The sequence below is a fragment of the Athene cunicularia genome (genome assembly GCF_003259725.1).
Source record: "Athene cunicularia isolate RWA chromosome 5 unlocalized genomic scaffold, athCun1 chr5_part1, whole genome shotgun sequence".
Lineage (NCBI taxonomy): Eukaryota > Metazoa > Chordata > Aves > Strigiformes > Strigidae > Athene > Athene cunicularia.
Window position 1 is genome coordinate 24,267,675 of NW_020799101.1, and position 20,926 is coordinate 24,288,600.

The following is a 20,926-nucleotide window of genomic DNA, read 5'->3' on the forward strand; positions in this document are numbered from 1 at the left end:
CCTGCCCGCACCCGCGGGGGACTGCACTTCCCGTCTGCGATATTTTATATATTATTCTTTTTTAAAATTTCCCCTGTTCCTTTTGCTTTCTCGAGGAAGGACGGGGTTTGTAGCGTTGCGGGCGGGTGGGCGTGCTGCCGGGCCGCCTGCCCTGGGCTAGCGAGGTGGGGCGAGAGGGAGGGAGAGATGCCTCTGATTAGAGGGAGAGTCGTGCTCATCCTCGGCTTCGTCTTTCTGGCAACTTTCCTGTCTGCGGTGCGAGGGCTGCCTGTGAGGAAACAGCCCAGCGACAGCCCGAAGGAGAGGAGCTCCAAGCTGACGGAGGTAAGGCAGCCTTTGGGGGGAGGATGGAGAGCTGGGAGGGTGCTGGGGCGAGCCCTCCTCAGCCTCCGCACCCTCTCCCGTGCCCGGGAAGGCTGAGGAGGGCAGCCGGCCAGCTGGGCAGCCGTCGGGGCTCCCTCGGAGGCGGCTGTGCATCCCCAAAGGGAGCGGCATCCAACACGTGTCCCCGCGGCCAGGCCGCCCGGAGCGCCGCGTGGAAAAGCAGCAGCGAAGAGAAGCAGCGTTTGGTGCCCCCCTCTTCGGGGCTGTTTCTTCACTCGCGGATGGGCAGAGCCCTTTCCCGGCCTCTGCGATTTTCGGGTAGCCTCAGGGCTTTGCGTTGCACAGAGGCTGCAGGAAAGGGGCCGGTTTCGGTGCTTTGAGATCGGGGCCCAGAGTCCTGACCCAGGTCCCGGGAAGATCGTTGCCTCCAGGGGGCAAAATCCCTCGTAGGAGAGAGGAGCCCGGCCACAACCCGACCTGCAGTAAAATTAGCAAGGTTGGTGGCTTGCCAGGAACTCCAAAACTCCGCTACTGCAAAAATAAGACGTGACCGATTTAAGCCACCATCTCTCCTTCCCGCTGGGACGACCCTGGGGCAGATTCCAGAGTGATCATGCTCCGTTCGCATCCCGACAGCCTGCGCCCCGTCCAGCATCCCCCGGGCAGGCTGCCTGCGCCCCATTAGTGTGTCCCCTGGGCAGGTGGCCTTGGGAGCCCCCACAAGCTGTGGGGGAAGTCCCGGGGCTGCTCTTCTCGCTCCTCTGAGACCTGGATCCTGGCCAGCGCTGGCTTAAGAGCACACATCATGGAAGGGGAAACCAGCAAGCAGTGAGGCACTGGTCAGACTGGGAACCAAGCGGTGGGACCTGATGGGGATGACAGGAAGGCAATGGAGAAGAAGCAAACAAGGGAGAAGAGTTTGATTAAGAAAGATAGACAACTGAATGGTTAAAGCAAGCAGTTTCCATCCTGAAACTGCACTCTGAAGAAAAAGTGGTTCAGGCAGCAGAGCTGTGTTTCAAAAATACGCTTTGAAGAACGCTACTGCTAAAAGTGGCTGAAATGAGTAAGTGGGAAAAGTGGTGATAGGAGAAGGTTGAGCAGGACAGGGTAGGAGCAGCTCAGCCCTTGCTGGTGATACACAACAGTATGGGAAGCCGCAGGTTTGATCTGCAGTGGCAGTCAGACTGATAGAGGAGGTGCCTTGTGATGGGAATATACCTTACTGCTAGTTATTGCCAAAACACGGTGCTCATCTATGGAGGAGTCATGCCAGCAGCTCCCATCACATGCACTAAACTCCATTCCAGCATGAAATTCAGGGAACAAGTGCGAAGAAGGAATCTGCTGCATGGAAAGCCTGACCAACGGGCAAGAGAGAGCACAGGCTGTGTCCAGCTAAGTACCATCAGTCAAGCCTGGTAATGGTTTTGACTGGAGCGTGGAGGGAGCAGATGCAAACAGGACTGCTGGGGATGTTACATGTTGTAGCGCTGGCAATACCATGTTGGTGCTGTACTTTGCTTGTGAAACTTCAAGCAAAGACGTAGCTGCCGGTTCACTCCCCAGACAAATGCCAGGCAGGGTGTTCTTGGGCTCCGGCTGCAAAGGGAGTAGTTTACGCTTGAAATCCAGGAGAGTACTGCAGCCCTATGGCAGGGGGCATAGGGTAGGGACAAAGTGCATGTTAGGAAGCTGTGCAGGTCGCCATCACGGGGCCCTGCAGCACAATCTCAGTCTCCTTTTTATCTGATGTCTAAAATCCATCGGGAAGTGAGGCAAGCTGCTGGCAGTCCCAGTTTGTGAATGATTGTGAATGGTTGTGAATGGGGAGCGTTGTGCAGCCAGCCAAAGCTCACATACGGCGCTTACACAGCACAGCCTCTGTCCCCTTTGCTTCTCACAGAGTTTCAAACATACAAGAAGTTCACAGGCAAAGGTTTGAGGGTGGAGGTTAGGAGCAAGGAGGAAGATGAAGAATGGATTCCTCTGAGGGTCTGTTGGTGCTCCTGTGCACACCCTGCATCCCTCGGGGTACTGGCTGCACAGTTCGCATGGCAGGGAGAAAGTGGTTGGTATTGGCTTGTGTCTTCTAGCTTCATTTTGGGAGGAAATCCTGTGTTTCTCGTGCATGCAGGGGAGAATTTGGAGTAGTCATGCCCAGCTGTTTGAACTAAAGCAGAGAGCACAAGCGCAGCAGTATGGTGGTTAAAAAAAAAAAAAATCCAGAGTGATTTTGGGTCGTACGCACAGATGGTTCCTGTTGCAGCGCTGATAGGTCCTGTCTCTATGGCAGCAGGGCAGCCACAGCTGGAGTATTGGTTACACTATGGGTAATGTCCTACAGATGTGGGTAGAATGAAGGGAGCTGGGAGAAGAAAAATAGAAATGACAGAGCAGAATAGATAGACAATCAAAACCATTAAGCAATTACATAACTTGGACACATTTTAATATACCATCCTTATTTAAAGCAAGCATTTTTCCTTGGTTTAGAATTGAATGGGAATTTTAATAATGTGTAGTGAGCCTCACAGTCACAAGTCTATGCTAAAATAATTTAGAAAAATTAAAGTCATTAAAGTGTTCAGTAAATTTTGAGTTAGAAAGTTTTCTAATTGCAGAAAGGATGGAGGGAACACATGCTTTATCTTTGGGCAATAGTATCAGTATGTCCCAAAGTCCAGTACCTCAGTCAGGATCCATTACTTCCAGCCATTACCAAGGGAGCAAGCACTTGCATTTAAGATTTTCTCAGATGTGTCACTGTGCAGAAATTTTGTCTGAGTTACACTGAGCCCAGCATAAGCAACAAATGTAGTGAGAATACCTTCTATTTCTTCAGTCTATTTGTCTGGAAGTTGAAAGGCAGAATACTTTCTTTCCAAACTGTGACTTAAATCTAACAAGAGAAGATACCTGCTCATTTGGAGGCTCTTTGCCAGTGTTTGGGAAGGCAGGTGGACTCTGAAGCAGCAGACAAGTGTTCAACAGGGTTTTTTAGAAGTACTTTTGTAGGTTGGATGCATGACACTGACGTGGGCAGAAATGTGGCATGTCCAAGTGATGACCCATGCCAGCAGCTCTTCGGATTTGGGTAACTGAATACTTGGAAAAGCTTGTGTCCCTTGTGGAGACAAGGGACAGCTCATCACATTACTTAATGCTTTGTTTATTTATGAAGTCAGGGGGTTTAAATGCAAAATATGTTTTAATAAACTCACTGGATTTCAAAATATTGGCTTTAAGCATTGTTAATAGATGTTTGGATTCTTTCAGACTGATACCGATCGGTTCCAGTGCTCTTCTAGTGAATAGAAAATAGCAAATGTTCTAACATGATATAAATGTTAACGTTAGAAGTGATTAGATCTGTGTGAACCGAGACAACTGCTTCAATAACTGTGCATAGAAATAATAGTACCAGTGGTAATGGCGATGGCTGTGTTGGTAGTGAGCATCCCAGTGGTGGTGGGATGCGGCAGAGCAAGGCAGCAGTGTTTTATGGAGGGTTGTCCAGGCCACTTAGCCCAGCTCTGGTGGACTTGGTGGATGCTCCTTTGCAGGAGGGAACCACTGAGAGAAGGGGCCAAGAGCAACGGCAGCAAGCTTCCCAAGGGACCCAGGGGTGTTACTGTGGGGCTAGGGCAGGGCAGGGGCAGGGTGAGAATCCAGGCTGGAGCTTGCTGTTGGAGTTCCCCTGGTCTGAGGCTGCGAGCAAAGCAAATCTGGTGTTTGCGGTAAGAGATAATGGAGGGCAACAAAAGAAATACCAAGCGTAGCATAAGGGCTGTAGTTGGCTGCAAATCAGTGTATTTGTACAGCACCTGGTATGACTGGCTCCTGGCCCCTGAGAAACTCTTGACACTGGTATGTATTATCTACTGGTCACACCAGGCAGCAAGAGTAGTGATGGGAAACTATGTTTAAAACTGAAGGACTACACCAAGCTTGCTGTTTAAAAATCACTGGTAGCAATCTTGATTTAAATCAATTTGTCCTGTGCACAGGGAGCCTGAGTGTGGAGGAGTGCTTAGAATTAAGTGTATAGCAGTGACGTGGTGCCTAGCTGGAGATACCAGCAAGTGGAGGGTAAAGGAACTCCAAGGTGATGTGGTGTGGCTCTACTAGATAAAAAGCATTAAAGGGAAGTATCAGCTGGGCTTGAGTGGAGTTTGTCAGGAGACTGTAAGTCGGGGTAGCTCTGTCATTTGGGAGCCTTAATGTAGCCTAGACACACTGCCTTTGGAGACCCCAGGGGTGATGGGCTGGCAGGGGCCTGGGGGTGGCTTCTGCCTGTGCAGGCACCGAGGTCCCAGGAGCCCTCCCTCCTCCCTTGTGCCTCCCCCCCGGCTCTTGGTCCCTCTCGACTCTGCCAGGGCTGTCTGGCTGAGAAAAGGATCTCACTTTTCCTGGAACCATCTTGCCCTACTGTGGATCTCCAGCTTGTGCTGTCACCCATGTCTGCCCTCTGTGGGGGGACCTCGCCACACACCCACCCCATGGGGAGGGCTCGGCTGGGGCACGAGTGGGTGGCCAGGTGGGTGCTGGCTGCTTACACAGCCAGGGCCTGCACAGCCAGGTCCCCGGGACCACTGAGGGCTGTGGTCAGTAGCAGAGTCATTTTGCCTGCGGATGTGCTTTTTACCTTTTCATTTCTTCAGCAATTAAGCGTTCTTGTCCCTGGCTTTGTCCTTGGTGGAGGTCGGATTTGAGGGTACAAAATGTGCACTGAAGCATCCTTCCGCTCTGAAAGGGGCTCTTTGTGCACAGGGAGGTACTTCGCCCTTTGTAGCAAATTTCCTTTTGAGAAGTGCCAAATTATCTTAGTAAACACAGTTGAAAACCCTCCCGCCCTGGGGCTGAGGCAGGAGCAGAAACAAAGGGGAGCCGGGTGTAGGGAAGCTGCCCAACAAGGGGGCTTCTTCCCTTTTCACTGCACAAATAGGTCTGCTGCGTTTCCATTGTTACCATCAAAGGGGTTCCTGTAAAAGGCACATGTAAGGGGAAGAGATTAGGCATAAATTGTTCCACAGGGCATTGCCCAGCCTCCCTTTGGGTTCCCAAAAGTGTCTGGCTCTTGCAGACCTTCTCCTTAAAGACAGGCAGGCTGGGGGACTCACCTTGCCTCCAACCATGGTCTCTCCAAGCCCAGCAAGGTGACGGAGGGAGTGTGCTGGGGATTAATTTCTGCTTTCCTCTTGTCAGTGTTTTGGGAGTAGGGAATGCAAACCAGGGATCTTCTGTTTTCCATAGTATCAATAAATATCCTTCCAGACAGAATAATCCCCAAAACAAGATGCCTGGACACTTCCCATAGGAAAGCCTGAGGACAGTGTGGGCTACAGTCACAACAGCAAGGTGACCCATGCCGTCCAGCTCTTCCAAAGCAAATGTTGTCAGCCAGAGGCTCAGTTTTTGTATAAAACACCAGAGCTTGTAGCAAAGAAGCAGGGAAGAGATTGCAGCCATGTTTTGGTGTGAAAGTGTTCCTGTTTCAGACAGAAGCTTGCAAAAGTGCAAAGACTTTTTTTTTTTTTTTTTTTTTTTTTTTTTTTTTTTTTTTTTACATGGCTAGCTATAAAAGTCAGCCTGCATGGTTTTGCTTCCAAACAGTTCAATTTCTGCACGTTCCCTGTGTGTAGGGAGTCATGGGTCTTGTCTGAGAAACTGTTATGAGATATCCTTCATCTCAGTACTTGTAAGATGAATACACCAAAAAGATGGTGATCTACCTGCCTCTGAGTTCCAGGTGGCTTTTGGCATGAAGGACACTGATGTCTCCTGGGCTGCAGGTTGGTTTAATCTCCAGGGGAAGGATACAGCTTCAGAGGGAACAGAATGCAGTGAACTGCTGCCTTCTGCTGGCCCCCAGCACCACGGGACAGGCATGGGGTGAGGTCCTGGCTGCAGACGTCCAGGAAGTGTCCATGCATGCAGGGAAGAGGTGCTGAGACATGAGTTTATCTTGGATTAGGAGCTGTTGGTTGGCCCAGTCTGCCAGGGCATTAGCTAGTGTGCAGGACTTGGGGTGCAAGGCAGGGCTGAGAACGTGTCCCCAGCCAAGGGAGCCTCCATCACAAAGGGCGCAGCAGGAGCCTGGCACATGGCATGGGTACAGTGACCTTCAGGTGAGCTGTCCTCCAGCCCAGCCCAGCAGCCTGAGCCTGGGGGTGAGCAAGCCAGCCTTGGCTCTTTCCTGGCAGCTAAGCCCTGAGGCACTTGATGGTCGAGGGTACAGTGTTTGCAGGATGGCCGAGAGGTGCTGCTGGAGGTGCCCCACCAGTGTAGGGTTGGCATCTCTTCACCTCCCTGGGATGTCCTCTCTTCCCCACCACTTTGGCATTCCCTCCTTCCTGTCCTCGCTGCCCTCCTCTTCACCAGAAGCAGCCAGGATGCCAGGGGAGGCCAGCTGTGCTGTGCTGTGCAACACCTCCAGCAAGACAAGTTGTACAGATGTCCGTCCACTGTTCCTCCCCACCCCTTCCCCTCCAGCAACACTGTGGTTGTATTAATTACATGGTTAAGCTGTCTGTTCCTTAAAAATGGAAGATCCCTCTTAGGGGAATATCTGGTTCTTCTCTCCTGGAGAGCATCTCCCCTTGGTGCTTCCAGTGGAGGAGGTATAGGGCTGCCCAGAGGCGCTGTGGACATCTCAGGGTCAGCTTGTCTTCCCCCCCCATCCAGGATTACAGCTTGGCTATTGCACATCTATGCCCACCCTGGGGACTGGTCCTGGGGTTACAGCTGAGGTTCTGCTGGAAAGTGACCAGCCAAAGAGAAGTGGAGGGTCAATGACAGCTAAGATGCTGGGGAAGTGGGGCTCCCTATTTTGATGTGCCCTAGCTTTCCTTTGTCTTTGGATTTACCTCTGCAGCCCTGCAAGCCCCAGGCTCCCATCTGGTGGGGGAAAAAAAAAAAAAGTAATTCTTTTTTGGTGAGGCACTTAGAAGTAGTAGGGACTGTCCTGGAAAAACTTATGAACAATTGAGTTACAAACAACACAAACTGGAGCTGCAGAGGAAGGTTTCCCTACCCCAAGACCCTTTCTCCACCCCACGCTGACATGTGGGAGTCATTAAACCCTGCCACTGGGTTGGGCAGGGGAGCCAAGCTCGCCCCCAAGCTGGGGAGCTGCAGCCAAGCACCTGGAGCAGGGGCTGCTGGCTGGGAGTCACCCCCACTTTGCCCCTTTGGAGCAAAGCCAGGGTGCAGCATTCCTGCCTGGATCCCTTCCCATGCAGGGCATGGAGATGCTCCGAGTCCAGCTCAGGTGCCCTTTTTGGCTGTTGTTGAAGGGATCCCGATGGATTTGTATCTGTTTGATCAGCTGCCTGCATGGCGGGGGGCAGTCTGTGCACCCTGCATGGGACAAGGGGAGCGGGTGCCCCCTGCGCTCCTGCCTTCCCCATGTTTCCGCACATTGCAACCTCTTCTAGCAGGCTGGGGGGGTAGGGGAGGTTGACATTGGTCTCATCCCTCCAGTTTCTGCACTTGCTTTGCTATATTTTGGTGTGGGCTTTTTTCCTTTTGCAGTTTTGCCTGGGCTGTGGCGGGGAAGGAAGCAGCAGCTGAAGCAATCAGAGAGTTACGGTGTGCAGGCTAACAAATGTGGATCATTAGCTGGAACAAGTTAATGGTTACTGAAGCACATGGGGTTTAGAGCTGGAACAAGTTAACAGCAACTGAGTCTGATGCATTAAGAGCTTATGCGTATTACAGTTCAACTATGTTAACAGAAAACATGTGCCCTAGCACCAGCGTTTACCAGAGAGCACCAGAGGGTATGGAAGTGTGTCTGTTCATCTCTCCAGGGGACCTCTCCATACCATTCCTGTGGGGGCCCTGCTCCTGTACCCACTGCTGTGCTCTATCTGAGCAGCTCCCAGATGACCTGGCTGCAGCAGAGGTCTCAGGGGTACCCTCCTCCTCAGGTAAGGGTGTCTCGCCACTGGCTGGGCTCCTTGCAGCAAGCACCACCTGTCAAGGGTCAGCCCTTGGACCTGCGTGCTTGGACAGTCTCCAGTGTGAAGACAGCCCCAGCTGCCGTGCTGGGGCATGTTGGTGGTGCTAACAAGATGCCCCATCTTCTCCACTGCAAGACCTGTGGGGTTCATCCATGTGGGAGGCAGGGCAGTTCTTCCTGGGGGGCAGGCAGGGAGGAGAAACTGAGCTGTGGTGGACCTCCCTGAGAGCCTTCTCCAAGTATGGCATTGGAGACCTGTATTCCTGGCCTTGTCACAGGCTACTTGAGAGGCCTGGAGGAGGTCATTTTCTTTGTCTACAAAAAATGAGGGGTTTACAGTACTTGTTTCATTGTTAAAGGGAGAAGGTATTTATTTATGGTAGAGAAGCACCTGTGTGTGACACTGAGGAGGGCAACAGCCAGGCATGGTGAGAGGTGAATAGCCACCAGGCTCCTACTTGTTCTTGTGTCGCAAGTGACCTGGGGATTTGGCTGAGGATGCCATGGGCAAGTTACTCATTGGTGTGCCCACAGGAGAGCCAGCTATGGTGAGAGGGGCCGGACTGTGTGGATGGGGACATGTGGTATGGAGCACTGATGGCAGCCTGGCCAGCTGCCCTAGTTTTGGTGTTGCACAAAGTCAACTATGCTGTGTCCTTGCTTCTCGCGGTGCTGCATGCTGCTGCTTCTCCATGCTGTGGTGTCTTCTGCTCCGAGTCTGGCTCTGCCTCAAGGGCATCTGAGTCACCGACCTTGGAAAGAGTTTTGAGATTACAGTTGTCACAATTGTGAGACATGAAAATAAATGAAACATGAGGAGTCTTTGATGCTGCCTCCTGCAGCTCCCTACTCAAGACAGTTGGGATGAAGCTAATTAGAAAGGAGAGTGATTCCATATGATCTAAAGTATTTTGATAACTGTGTGAAAATTACAATCGTGAGGGCATAATAATTATCTGCACAGCCCACAGTTTGTTGCTGGCTCCTGCTGGTCTGTCTTAAACAGGATCTGCCCACGCAAGCGTGATAACTGTGTTCTCTGTTCCACAGTCATTTTCAGAGCTTTCCCAAAAACTAAAGGGAGATGCTTGTGTCTTTATTTTTAAAAAATCAAAACCAGCACTCAACGTATGAGTTGATCCTGAGGTGGACCAGTGAGTAGAGCGGTTGGGAGATCATGGTCCTGCTCTTGGCTTGTGCCACAGCCCCTTTGCGGGCAGGAGTGTAACCCAGGGCAGAAGATGAGGGAGGCAGCTGGAGGCATCCACTGCCTTAAATTACCTCTGGCAGATGTCCCAGAGCTCACCTGTCAAAACCCTGTGTGGTGGCTCCTGCTAAACCACTTGCCTGTAAGTCTAAAAGCGTTACGTCTGATCGACGGGATTGTGGCTTGGGAGGTCTTGAAGACAGTAACAGGCACTGGGTGGCATCTTTGCCTTCCCCATTTTCTTGTAGGTACCCACCCAGCTCTTGAAACCTCTGGAAGCATGGTGTGCTTTGGCACAGTTCTGGGAAATCCGTTAAGCGGGTGATGAGCTGGTGGGTAACAGAGGTCACTTGCCTGATGTGTGTCCAGTGGATTTGCCATCTGAAAGACGGTGCCAGTAGATGGGTTATTAGCTAGGAGTATCAAACTACAGCCCTTGGGAGGCTAAGGTGGTCTCAGCCAGCTGGGCTAAAAAATCCCTTTCTTTGGTCATGTCTGTGGTGGGGTCATCAAGGAGACAGCATGCCCAGCACTATGGGAGGGAGGCAGAGTGGCACGCTGCATTTGTTCCTGTTGATTATCCTGCTGTTTAACCCTCCTTTATGTTAAAGAAACTTAACAGTGTTACTTGTTAGCACTGGAAGAATCTCCCCTTTCTCCCACTTGCACCAGCAAAAACTGCCCTGAATCTTCCTGCAAACTACAGCCCTAGAGCTGCGCCAAGACAGGCTGAGCTTCCTTCTGAAGCAGCCAACCAGTGTCCCTCTGCTTCTATAGCTTTATAATAAATTCCTGCTCTGGAGTTTCTCCTGCCCGGTTTCAGTCCAGAGATAAATTGTTTTGGAAAGCTTTCTCCAGATCTTTGCAGCTCACTTAGGTGAATATGGAGGGAATAGTTTTATGGTAAAAAAAAAAAAAAAAGAGAGAGAACATTCTGATTTGTTTTGTACTTGGCTAATTCATGAGTGGGCAAGTGTGCAACAAACTGCAGAGCAGATTTTAAAATAATGTTGGAGAGAGCTTGGGAGAAAGAGCAGAAAGATGCTTGTGTAGACTCAGCTCTATTCAGGAAAAGATCAGTAGTTCTTCTGGTGGGTTCTTGTTTCAGTACAGCATGGTAAAACTGTTCAAAGGAAACTAACACAAGCAATTATGATTAAGCAACAAAACCCACCGTTTGTTATAATTATAGCCCAGTACAATACTAGTCTTTAGCAAATATATAATTTTCATCACTGCAGTGTTAACAAGCCCAAAGCACAGCCTGGACGTTGCCTCTGGTCTGACTCCCATGTGCACAGGTTTCTTCAGTTCAAGCTGAATGAGTTTGTACACTCACTAATTGCCTTGGGATAGGTGTGGGTGGATGCTGCCATCTTCTGAGCTCGTCCTATGCCAGGGACTCCCTTGATTTGCTCAGCTGATGCATGGGCTGATGCAGAGACTCCAGCAGTGTTTTACTCCCTGAGGAGTTCTCTCAAGTGTACCTGGCGCGGGTTTAGCCCTGTGAGGAAGAGCAGCTCTGCTCAGCGTTGTACTTGGTTACAAAGAGCGCTGCCAGTGGGTTCACTGGTAACTTGCAGTGATGCTGAGGAATGCGGTGGAGGGACATTACCTGTGGTTGTGGTACCAGCACAGTGGTGTCCCTGATTGCCAAAGGGAAGCACAGCACAGGGACTAGTCTGTTCATGTTTTCAGGTTTTAAACTGCTATAGGATCTGAGATGTCATATCTCTAATGATTTTTATGGGAGAGCTGCAGCACATGAATGTCAGTCATTTGCTTTCGTAACTCAGGTTAATTTGGAGTCTTAAGAGAAGTTTATAGCAAAATTGCAGATTTTAAGATCAGCAGAAATCATTAGATACTTGAATTTCTTCCCTAGTACAGATGTGGTACATATGTGTTGAGCCCAGGGATGTGGGTTTGACTGTCTCCACAAGAGATATTGTTACTTTCCATGTTAGATTGTTCCTGTAGTTAATCACCTACGGCGTTAAAAGCATGATCCTTATTCCTCAGTTGAATTATCGTCTGGCTTTGATTCAGACACATTGGTTCATATTATGTGTTTCTGTTCTGGCTTAGAGAGTTTCTGGTGCCTGATGGATTATTGATTTAAAGAACTGGGAAATCAAGTCATTACTTTCTCTTTTTAATGTGACAAACAAACTGAGTTGTACAAGTCGTTCACTGGTAAAGTCTTTCCATCCCTTTGAAATGGTTATGCAGCTGCTATCTTCGCCAGCTTCACATTTCTGAGCAATTTTAATAGAATCACATGGACTAGAAATGGGAAAATATCAGCCTTTAGTCTCTAGAGAAATGATGTGTGACCTTTCCCCACACCTTTTCCATACATTCTGTTGCCCATGTTATGTATAATACAAAGTAGGCACAACGCCGGGGTGAATCGCTGACAGGTTCCTTCCCCTTCCTAAAATCTCTGCTGAGCTTGTGCCCCAAGGTGTGGGGTCAGTCCTACATGCAGGAGAGCCTGGACTATGTAGGAAGGGCTCCTGGGCTGGTGGGGAGGCAGGTGTGATCCTGCTTACAGCCTTCACTCTAAACAGGGTCTTCATGAACAGAAAGTGCATGCTCTTTCCTGGAGTGCTGCCCCAGAGTTTCTCTCAGGTTCCTGCCCTGGAAAGCCTTATTCCCAGACAGGCAGGATGTCCCAGGTGTATGCAGGAGGCGCTGTGGCAATTCTCCCTTCGGTTTTTTTCCTTTGCTTGGTGCTGGCTGGTCACAGGAGAGGGCTGGAGCTTGGCTGTGAAATACTGATGGCTTCCTGGCACTGCACTCTGCCTCTGTGGTTTGGTGGCACTTGTCCTTCCCTGGTGGCAGAAGGAGAAAGGCGCTGCTGACGACCAGCTCTACGATGGTTTGCAGCCTCTCTGCTGTGCTTCATGGAGAGTGAGGGAGTAGAGTTTTCACTATGGAGAGGCTAGCTCTTCTCTTCCCTTAGCTGATTTATTGCAGTGGCTTAGCTCCGGGCCTGACGGCTTTATCCAGCTGTTCGCTGGGCAGGGCAGAGGAGAGAGTGGGTGTCACATGGCAGGACTGCGACCCTCAAGGGCAGTTGCCTGCATGGCTGGCAGGAGACTCTTGGTGACATGAAAAAGACACATCTGCCTGTCAGGATCACACTGCCATGAATGCTCTGATGGAGAGGGAGCACTGGGCCTCACAGGACCTTGCTAAAATCCATGGCTTGATCACCTGGAGCAGGGCACTGAGCAGGACCTTGCTCAGGAGAGACATCTTCTGATGCAGGGACAAATTTTAACCCAACAAAGCCTCAGAGTGATACAGACATTAACAGAATGAGAAGGGCTCGGTGGTACGGTGCAGTGACTGTCACTGAAGGATTCTGGGCCATACAGGGTGGACACCCCAGGGTCTTTGCACTGCCGGAGGATTTGGGAGCCGAGGAAGTTCTGTTCGCCCTGTAATTCTCTTGCAGCCAATTCCTCTAGAGCAGTTTTATATTTTCCCTGTGGGAACAGTACTCTGAATTTCTTGGGCTTGTTTGGGCGTAAAATCTGAATTAGGCACTGAGTGTAAGTTTGGAGACCGAGTTTGTTCCTGGCTTGCTTGCTCTTATGTCCTTGGGTGAGTTTGGATCTTGTTGCTAGAAGAGACCTTGCTTTTCAAGTGTATTAAATTTGGGTTGTCTGTGAAATAAGCTTACTCAGCCCTGATAAGCTCATTGCAGATTAAGCAGGAGCGCCAGCCTTGCAGGGCTGTTGGCAGCAGCAGGAGTTGCGTTGGGCACACGCAGCTGGCAGCAAATCCAACATCGGCAGGTGGTGTTGTGCAGCCAGCACCAGGACTCAGCCAGGTTGCCTGCTGAGTCCCCCTTGCTGTTTCTGCTCTGCCTGGGCTCCTCCATGCTCCCTGCCCTGCTCCAAGGCACAGGAGGAGATCTAGCAAGGGGCTGAAGCACCAAAAGACAGGCAGGGGCAAAGCCGGGCATCCTTCCCATGGATGCTTCTCAGAACCTTTGTGGTTTTGGACAGGGGCAGAGGGAGCCGGGAAGGGAAGTTGCAGGCAGAGGAGTCTGTCTGTGCCCACGTTTGCTGCCAGCAGTGCTACAGGAGCCCTCCTGGCCAGGGTGAGCCCCAGACACTCTTGCCAGGCAGTACAAGCTCCCTGTTCCCCACAGCCCTCTCTCCTCCGAGCCCATCTGGTGAAGTCTGTCACTGGCCCTTCCCTGGGTCCACCCCGCTCTGGGCAGCAGCCAAGGGACCAACAGAGTCCCTGCTGCTCTTTTCCCTCCCCCGGGGATGGGGGGGTCACGGGCTTTGATGTGCGGGTACGGGGCTGGGGACAGGCTGTGTGCGCTCATGAGAGCCTGGCCAGGCTCCAGCTGCCTTTGAAGTGCTCCAGTGATCAGGATGAAAGGGAGGGGGGAGTCCTACCCCAAACCATCTGGCTCTAATTGCAGGTAGAAATGCCTCTCTGCATCCCCCTGTGGGGAGGGGGCACACTGCTCTTCATTAATCCCGCAGCTCTCGGCTGGGCTGGCGCGAAGCACTAGAGCTTGGGAACAAAAGGGGATTTCAGCTGGGCAGCCAGAAATAGGCAGCCGCTGGTGGAGATGCTGGGGGTTTGGGCACCTCCGCTCCCAGCCTCGAGCTGCGGGGCCCCACAGACCTTCCTGGGGACAACCCGTGCTGCAGGGAGGGCTTTGCCAGTTGTTCCCATCTCCGGTTTCTCGGGCGCACTGGAGCCTCCTGGCCCTTTGACGCATGCTTTTTTGTGCCGGCGCGCGCCAAACGCGGGGATGAGGAACGTGGGAACTCAGCGCGAGCCCGGCCATTTGGCAGGGTTTGCTGGCCACCTCCCTGTGCCCCCAGCCAGCCGGTGCTGCCGCCCTGACGAGGCTCCCTGCCTGCTCCCCCTGCACCTCCTGGGCAGGGCTGGCTGTGCCACCACAGTGGCAGCGATGGTTAGAGCCATTGGCAGCACTGGCAAGTAAGTTTTGTTGTCCTGTTCAGCTGTGCATCTCCCCTTACCTGGGGAGATAAAGGTAGCTGGGTTACATCTACCAGCAGTTTCTTTCCCTCCTTGTGGTAGTCTTTGGGCAGCAGCTGAAATTTCAATTAAACCTGTTGCTTGAAGTCATCTGCCCTAATATTGACAGCACAGAACAATTTATTTAGGTGAGGTTTTACCCCTTGTCATGAAGACCTTTTTATAAACTTCTTATCTAAATATATAAAATTATTAAATGTGAGCTCTGGTGACTCTGTGACCAGAAGCAGCCTTTGCCGTTACCCATCTCCAGGGACCAAACAATGGTGAAAAAGGGAGAGTGAGAAGTGGAAAGCCAGGTGAGATGAGTGATGGGACGGCAGAGGGGTGCAGAGAAGGTGGTCGTGAGGAAGCACCAGCTTGAGTAGACCTGTAGGCTGTCATGTGCTGTGGAGCCGAGTCCTGGCACAGCACAGGCCACTGGGTATTAACTTGATTAATTAACAGGTTAATTGCTGCCCTGATGCAGCAGTTAGGTGGGATGGAGGAGCCGTTTGGTGCAGGAGACCAGACCCTCCTTTGCTGGGCAGCAGTTTGTTCCCTGAGCAGCCACCCTCAGGAGATGTTCTCACTGCTTCTTTTCCCTCTCCAGGTCTCTGCCTCATCTGACCCCCGTTCAGCAGGGGACGAGGAGCTGCTGCCATCAGGCAAGGCGCAGGGGCTGAGGCGGAGCGGGCAGGCTGGCCTGCGGCGGCACAGGCGCCGTGGGATGTCTCAGCAGGCTGTCAGAAGCCCAGCAGTGCCCCAGCCCGGTGGCACTGGTGAGGAGGAGAGCCTGCCCTTCATGCTGGACCTGCAGAGCTTGCCAGGGCTGGCCAACGTAGACCTGAGCGCCCAAAACCCCAACATCCAGGTGGGGAGCAGGTCTGGGTGGGCCGCAGGGGGATGCAGGTGAGCACCACATGTGCTCCCCAGCCTTATTTTGTTCCCTAAGAGGAAAGATCTCATGAGCGGGATCCATGTGGCCGCTGCCATCTGTCTTCTTGGTAATGACCAGATGCAAATAGCTGGCACAGACAACTCCTTGCCAGAGGAATTTGCTCATGGCCTTTTCCCTGCCCCCCCACAGCCCCTCCCCGTAGAGCAGGAGCAAACATAGGAATCTGTGGGGGTGACCTCTCAGTTTCTGAGGGCAGTGTTGGTTCCTGTGGGTGACCACCAGCCTCCCTGCACCTCCCACTCTGCCCCTGCTCCATCCCTCCAGTTGAGGCAAGACCTCTTGCCCTCATCACATGGTCCTGTAGCCCAAATCATATCTGGCCTTCTGGGCTGGGAGCCAGTGCATGGTCCCAGGGCTGTGTCCCAGCTCACTGCCCTGCCTCATATTTGGCCTCCAGGTGACCATCGAAGTGGTGGATGATCCTCAGGCTGAGATGGAGATGGACTTGTTGAAGGAGACAAGCAATGACTGGTCCCTGACATCCTCTGAGTGGTTGTCCCACAAGGACCTTTTCTGGCCCCTCTTCTGGGAATACACTGACCCTGCTGAGGAGGAGGAGGAGGAGGAGGAGGTGGAAGAAGAAGAGGATGACAACCTGGATGTAGGGGACAGGGAGGAGGAAGAGGAGGAGGAGGAAGAAGATTACACAGCAGAGTATGAGGAGGAGGAGTCCATGCTCAGTGGAGTGGGAGGTGACTGGGACCAGCGATGGCCTGGGCAGAAGAACTGGATCTTTAAGGAAAAATATAATTACGGTGAGTCTTGGACAAACACAGCTGCCCTGCAGACCGGCACTGCCCTCCCCTGCCCTGCCTGACCTGAAGCCCTGTCTTGCTGCAGGGGAAGCAGCTCTGCACCAGGGATCACAGCATGCTGGTGCTCAGCTCCTACCTAAAAAATAGGCAAGCATGCCAAGGAGGAAGCCTGGCACCCAGCTGGGGCTGCCAGCAGTCAGACATGCCAGCGTCTCAGCGGGAATTGCCCTTTCATGTAATCACACTGGAGCATGGACTCTAGCAAAGGCATGCTCAGATGAGAAATACAGTGTAAATGTTTAATGGCAAGTGCTGCTGCCGTCAGCACGGGTCCCTGCAGTGACACTGGTGCCAGAAGCCTTTGCCACAGACATGGGCATCTCCCAGGACAGGAGCTGCAGATGGCTAGACAGCAGGTGCTGATGGGCAGACAGGCCAGGACACCACAACAGTTCCCTCCTGCAGCTTCCTGGCCACGAGCCGAAAACCAAAACTGGCCAGTCAACCTTTGCGAACACATGATGTTTCAGCATCATGGCCAGTGCATTGGGCAGGTTCAGTGAGGGTGGGGATGGGCAGCGATGCCTGTCTGGGTCAGTACAACCATGAGCACAGCTGTGAGAATGAGAGCCTTTGCTCGGGGGCTGCTTCCCTAGGGTTGCCAGCGAGGACAGGGTTGGCCCTTGGCATCATGTGACTGGGCACCTCCGTGTGCCCTGGGCAGCTCGGGCCCTGTGTCCCTGTGAAGGGCATCCTAGGGACAGGGCAGAGTTGAGGGAGGTTCTGAGTGGCTGCTGGCTCCACTCCTGAGGCTTTGCTGAAGTCCACCGCTCTCTGCCTCTCCCCTGCTGTGCACAGACTATGAAGATGAGGAGGAGTGGAGCCCATGGTCCCCTTGCAGCATCACCTGTGGCAGTGGCAACCAGAAGAGGACTCGGTCCTGTGGCTACGCCTGCACAGCAACGGAGTCAAGGACCTGTGACCTGCCGCGCTGCCCTGGTGAGCCCTCGGCCATATCAGTGCTTGGGCACTGTCTGACCCTGATGTGGGCTGGTCCCCCACCACTGTGGGCTGGGCATTGCTCATGCTGCAAGAACTAGTTATGTTTAACGTGATCTGCCCTAATGACTGGGGGGGTTTGTTTCCACAAAAAACCTCTGATGGTGCTTCATGGCTCCACAGGCAGTTACATGGTGCCCAAGGGTGGTAGAGCTGGCATCCAGCTCGGTGTGCAACTCCTTGCACCTCTTTCACACTGGGAGCCTGAGATCCTCTCTTGAGGCATACTGAGAGCTGGCTCCATCCACTGGGATTTGCATAGCCCTCCGTGTCCTGCTGCTGGCCTGCCCTTTCAGGCACAGGCCTGTGTCGCCAAAGCTGTGGTGGGAGAGAGGGGGTGGAAGATGGATGGTGTCTGGTGCCCTTATGGAGGGAAAAAACTCACCACTCCTCCTGGTGTTCAACCTGGCTCCTTTTTTTTTTTTTTCTTATTTTCCCTTTCAAGGAGCAGAGGGGGAAATGGTCTTCCCCACAGAGGAGACACCTTTCAAAAATGACAACACCACAGAGCTGTTCAACTCAGGTCAGCCTCTGCCTTGCACTGGGGTCTTCAGTGCCAGCCCCCACGGGGGTTGTAGCTGGCTGGTGGGGAGAGCTCTGCCAAGGGCTCCAACATCTGATATCCAGACCTGTCACCCAAACCACTGCCATGTGCAGGCTTCAGCACTCATGCTGGGAAACCCAGTTCCTCCCAGCCCTGGTACAACATGGTCCTGCTTTATGGTGCAGTGGCTGAGGCCAGCCCACCACGTGGCTTCTCCCATGTGGGGATGCTGCCATCCTGGCTGACGTAGCAATGGGTGCCCCAGGCAGAGCCCTTGCAAGCAGCAGCTCTGCCCCAGCATGAAACCCCTTCCCTCTGTCACTGCCTCAGGTTAGAGCCTTGGCTCCAGCTCATCCCAGGAGCCTGGCTGCTCCTGCCTGGCAGTTGTAGGCTCCACTGGTGGTGTTGGCCAGGCCATGGGTACATGGCAGCTGGGTAAAGTGGGGTCTGGACTGTGCGTGCCCTCACTCTCTCGGTGCCCTCCCCCGCAGAGGTGGACAGCTGTGAGAAGTGGCTGAATTGCAAGAGCGACTTCCTCACCAAGTACCTGAGCAAGGTGCTGACGGATCTGCCCAGCTGCCCCTGCTCCTACCCACTGGAGGCTGTCTACAGTGCCGTCAACCTGCGGGATGACCAGCAGGGCAAGAGCTTCCGATGGCGGGACGCCAGTGGCCCCAAGGAGCGCCTGGACATCTATAAGCCAACGGCACGCTTCTGCCTGCGCTCCATGCTCTCCCTTGACAGCACCACCCTGGCTGCCCAGCACTGCTGCTACGATGAGCACACCCGCCTCATTACCCGCGGCAAGGGGGCCGGTGTCCCCAACCTCATCAGCACAGAGTTCTCCCCAGAGCTGCACTACAAGGTGGACATGCTGCCCTGGATCCTCTGCAAGGGCGACTGGAGCCGCTACCACGCTGTCCGGCCTCCCAACAATGGGCGACAGTGTGCTGACAACCCCGCTGAAGAGGAGTACCTCTCTCAGCTGCAGGAGGCCAAGGAGTACTAGCCTCAGCCATGCTCAGAGGAGACATGGCCACTGCCAGCTTCCACCCCGGCCCAGCCTGGCAAAGCCCCAGCCCTGCTCATGGGCTCCTCGCTGGTGCCAGGCAGAGTGGAGAGATGCACCGTCCATCTCATCCCCTCAGAGGGTACCTCGGCCCCCCTCAGCTTTCTGAGGCTACCGCAGTGCGATCCCTGCTGTGCCACCCAGGGCGGTCCCACACCCCAGGGTGCCTGGGCTGGTGTGCGGGGAGCCGCAGGGCATGGGAGGTGTAAAGAGAATGGGGGACTGCTCCTGTCTGCTTTTATTCTCTACGATCTTTCAATGCAACCTGAAAGCTGAGCGTGTGCAGGGTGAAATGGCCTCATCTCTTGCTGCCTTCACACCATGTCTGAGGAGCTGGCCTGCTGCAGGCAGAGGTGCCTGCTCTTGCCTGTACACCTACCCTGGCACACACTGGTCTACTTCTGAAATGGGAGGTGGATCCTCCTAGGGAGGGACAGGCTGTCCCAGCCATGCGTACAGAGCAGGGCCTGTTCTCTCCTCAGGTTTTTGCATGCATGGTTGGGGAGGAGCAGGGAGATGCTAAGCAGGATTTCATGGGTCTGGGGGGACAGGAGGAGACTGGCCACCTGGGTTCCCCTGGCAAGAGTGCGTTACCACCACGGTTTTTGCTGTGAAAGGCTATACTGGGTGCTACAGCCAGACATGGGTGGACCTCAGAGGAGGTCAGCACAGGGGGACACCACCTATGTGCATTTCAGCCTCTCCGTCTCAGTGCTTGGAGGAGCAGGGTGGCAGCACCCATGCAACTTCCCACCACCAGCCTGCCTCCACACCTCAACTCCCCAGCAGCCCCCCATCAGGTTTCAGTGCTTGGGAGCACCCATGACACAGCCCAGCAGAAAGTCCTGCATTTCCCACCCACAGCCCTTTCAGGGGCAGGAGGCAGCTCAGCTACCACTTAATGCTGTTGCTGGAAAGGAGCAAAAGGCACCAAGCCAAGATTTTCATGGGGATAGGAACAAGTCGGGTGCTGCTGGGAGCACACAGCATTGCCCCTCTCTGGTCTACTGCTAGCCTTTGGCCCTGCTCCATGCTGTGTCTGCCCAGGTGCCCAGCAAGAGGCAGCCCAGATGAAGCAAATTGTGGGTGCTTCCTGTGCTCCTCAGGCTTGCTGCCTGGCCGGGCGAGCAAGTGTGGCTCCAAAGGAGGAAGACACACATGCCAATAATATCAATGCCTGCTGTCTGCAGATCATGGATCATGATGCTCTCCGTTAGAGCTTTGGTCTTGCCTGGGTTTTATTCAGCTGGCTACCTCAGTGTTTTTCTGCAGGATACCACTGGACAAAAAAAATCTGTCTGAGTGCAGAGGTCCTTGGTTGACTGTCCTGTGCTAGGTCTGTCCTTCTTGCAGGAGCTTTCTCCAGGGCCAGTGAATGTCTACAGTCTGATAGGTCCGTGGAGAGTGTTTGTGGCAGTGTCATATATGTTGGTGTATGTTGATCCTTTTGCCTTGGTTACTGATAGAATATTGCATTCTTGGTCACCAGCATCTAAGACTTCATTGCTGGTAAAACAAAAATTTCAATGAGGTTATCACTGAATTATTCTTATTTAACTATTATTTCCCTAACCCAAATGGTCATTTGCTCACTAGTTTCTGGTAAAGAGGTAGGTCATTAAGAGGTGGTCAGTAGGGGGTGGCAGTGATCTGGTGGCTTGGTTCTGTGTGTGGGGAGGCTCAGCAACAAACATGGAGGCATTTGTATGAGAAGCAGACAAATCAAGTGACTGAGGGCATGGAAGGACGAGCTTTGTTACCTTCTGTGATTTGGCAGAACATCTTCATATTTCCTCTCCCATATCATATGTCATCATTAACATCAGCAGACTCTCAAAGGAGCTTCTTTACCATCAGTGCACGGGCTTCTTTAAAACAACATCCTGTTAAATGTGCCTAGTCCAGTACTGGACTCATGCATGCAAACAGGAGCTTTGCAAACACCCTTTCTTGAAGGAGACTTCCAATAGCTCAGCCAATTTGTTTGTTAGGCTGATTGCTCTCTGAGGAAGTGCTCTTATA

The 20,926-nt window shown here is 52.8% G+C and overlaps 1 protein-coding gene across 2 annotated transcripts; it reads left to right on the forward strand.

The window, feature by feature from the left end:
* Positions 1–186: 186 nt before the first annotated feature.
* On the forward strand, positions 187–19,930 carry ISM2 (isthmin 2). Of its 2 annotated transcripts, none has more exons than XM_026850063.1 (6): positions 187–324; positions 15,130–15,390; positions 15,875–16,232; positions 17,091–17,231; positions 17,737–17,814; positions 18,327–19,930. In XM_026850063.1, exons 1-6 carry the CDS (start codon positions 187–189, stop codon positions 18,842–18,844), a joined length of 1,494 nt encoding a protein of 497 aa, XP_026705864.1. In that variant the 3' UTR covers positions 18,845–19,930. The 2 variants fall into 2 exon arrangements, with proteins under 2 accessions (XP_026705864.1, XP_026705865.1); XM_026850064.1 differs by lacking the exon at positions 187–324 and adding an exon at positions 11,414–13,947.
* Positions 19,931–20,926: the final 996 nt, after the last annotated feature.

What these genes read in the sequence shown, in the direction of transcription:
- ISM2 (XM_026850063.1), top strand. Translation starts at nt 187, where the DNA reads ATGCCTCTGATTAGAGGGAGAGTCGTGCTCATCCTCGGCTTCGTCTTT. An exon ending in GGAGCTCCAAGCTGACGGAG is followed by an intron (nt 325 to 15,129) that starts GTAAGGCAGCCT and finishes TTCCCTCTCCAG; the next exon opens with GTCTCTGCCTCATCTGACCC. An exon ending in TGACCTGCCGCGCTGCCCTG is followed by an intron (nt 17,232 to 17,736) that starts GTGAGCCCTCGG and finishes TTCCCTTTCAAG; the next exon opens with GAGCAGAGGGGGAAATGGTC.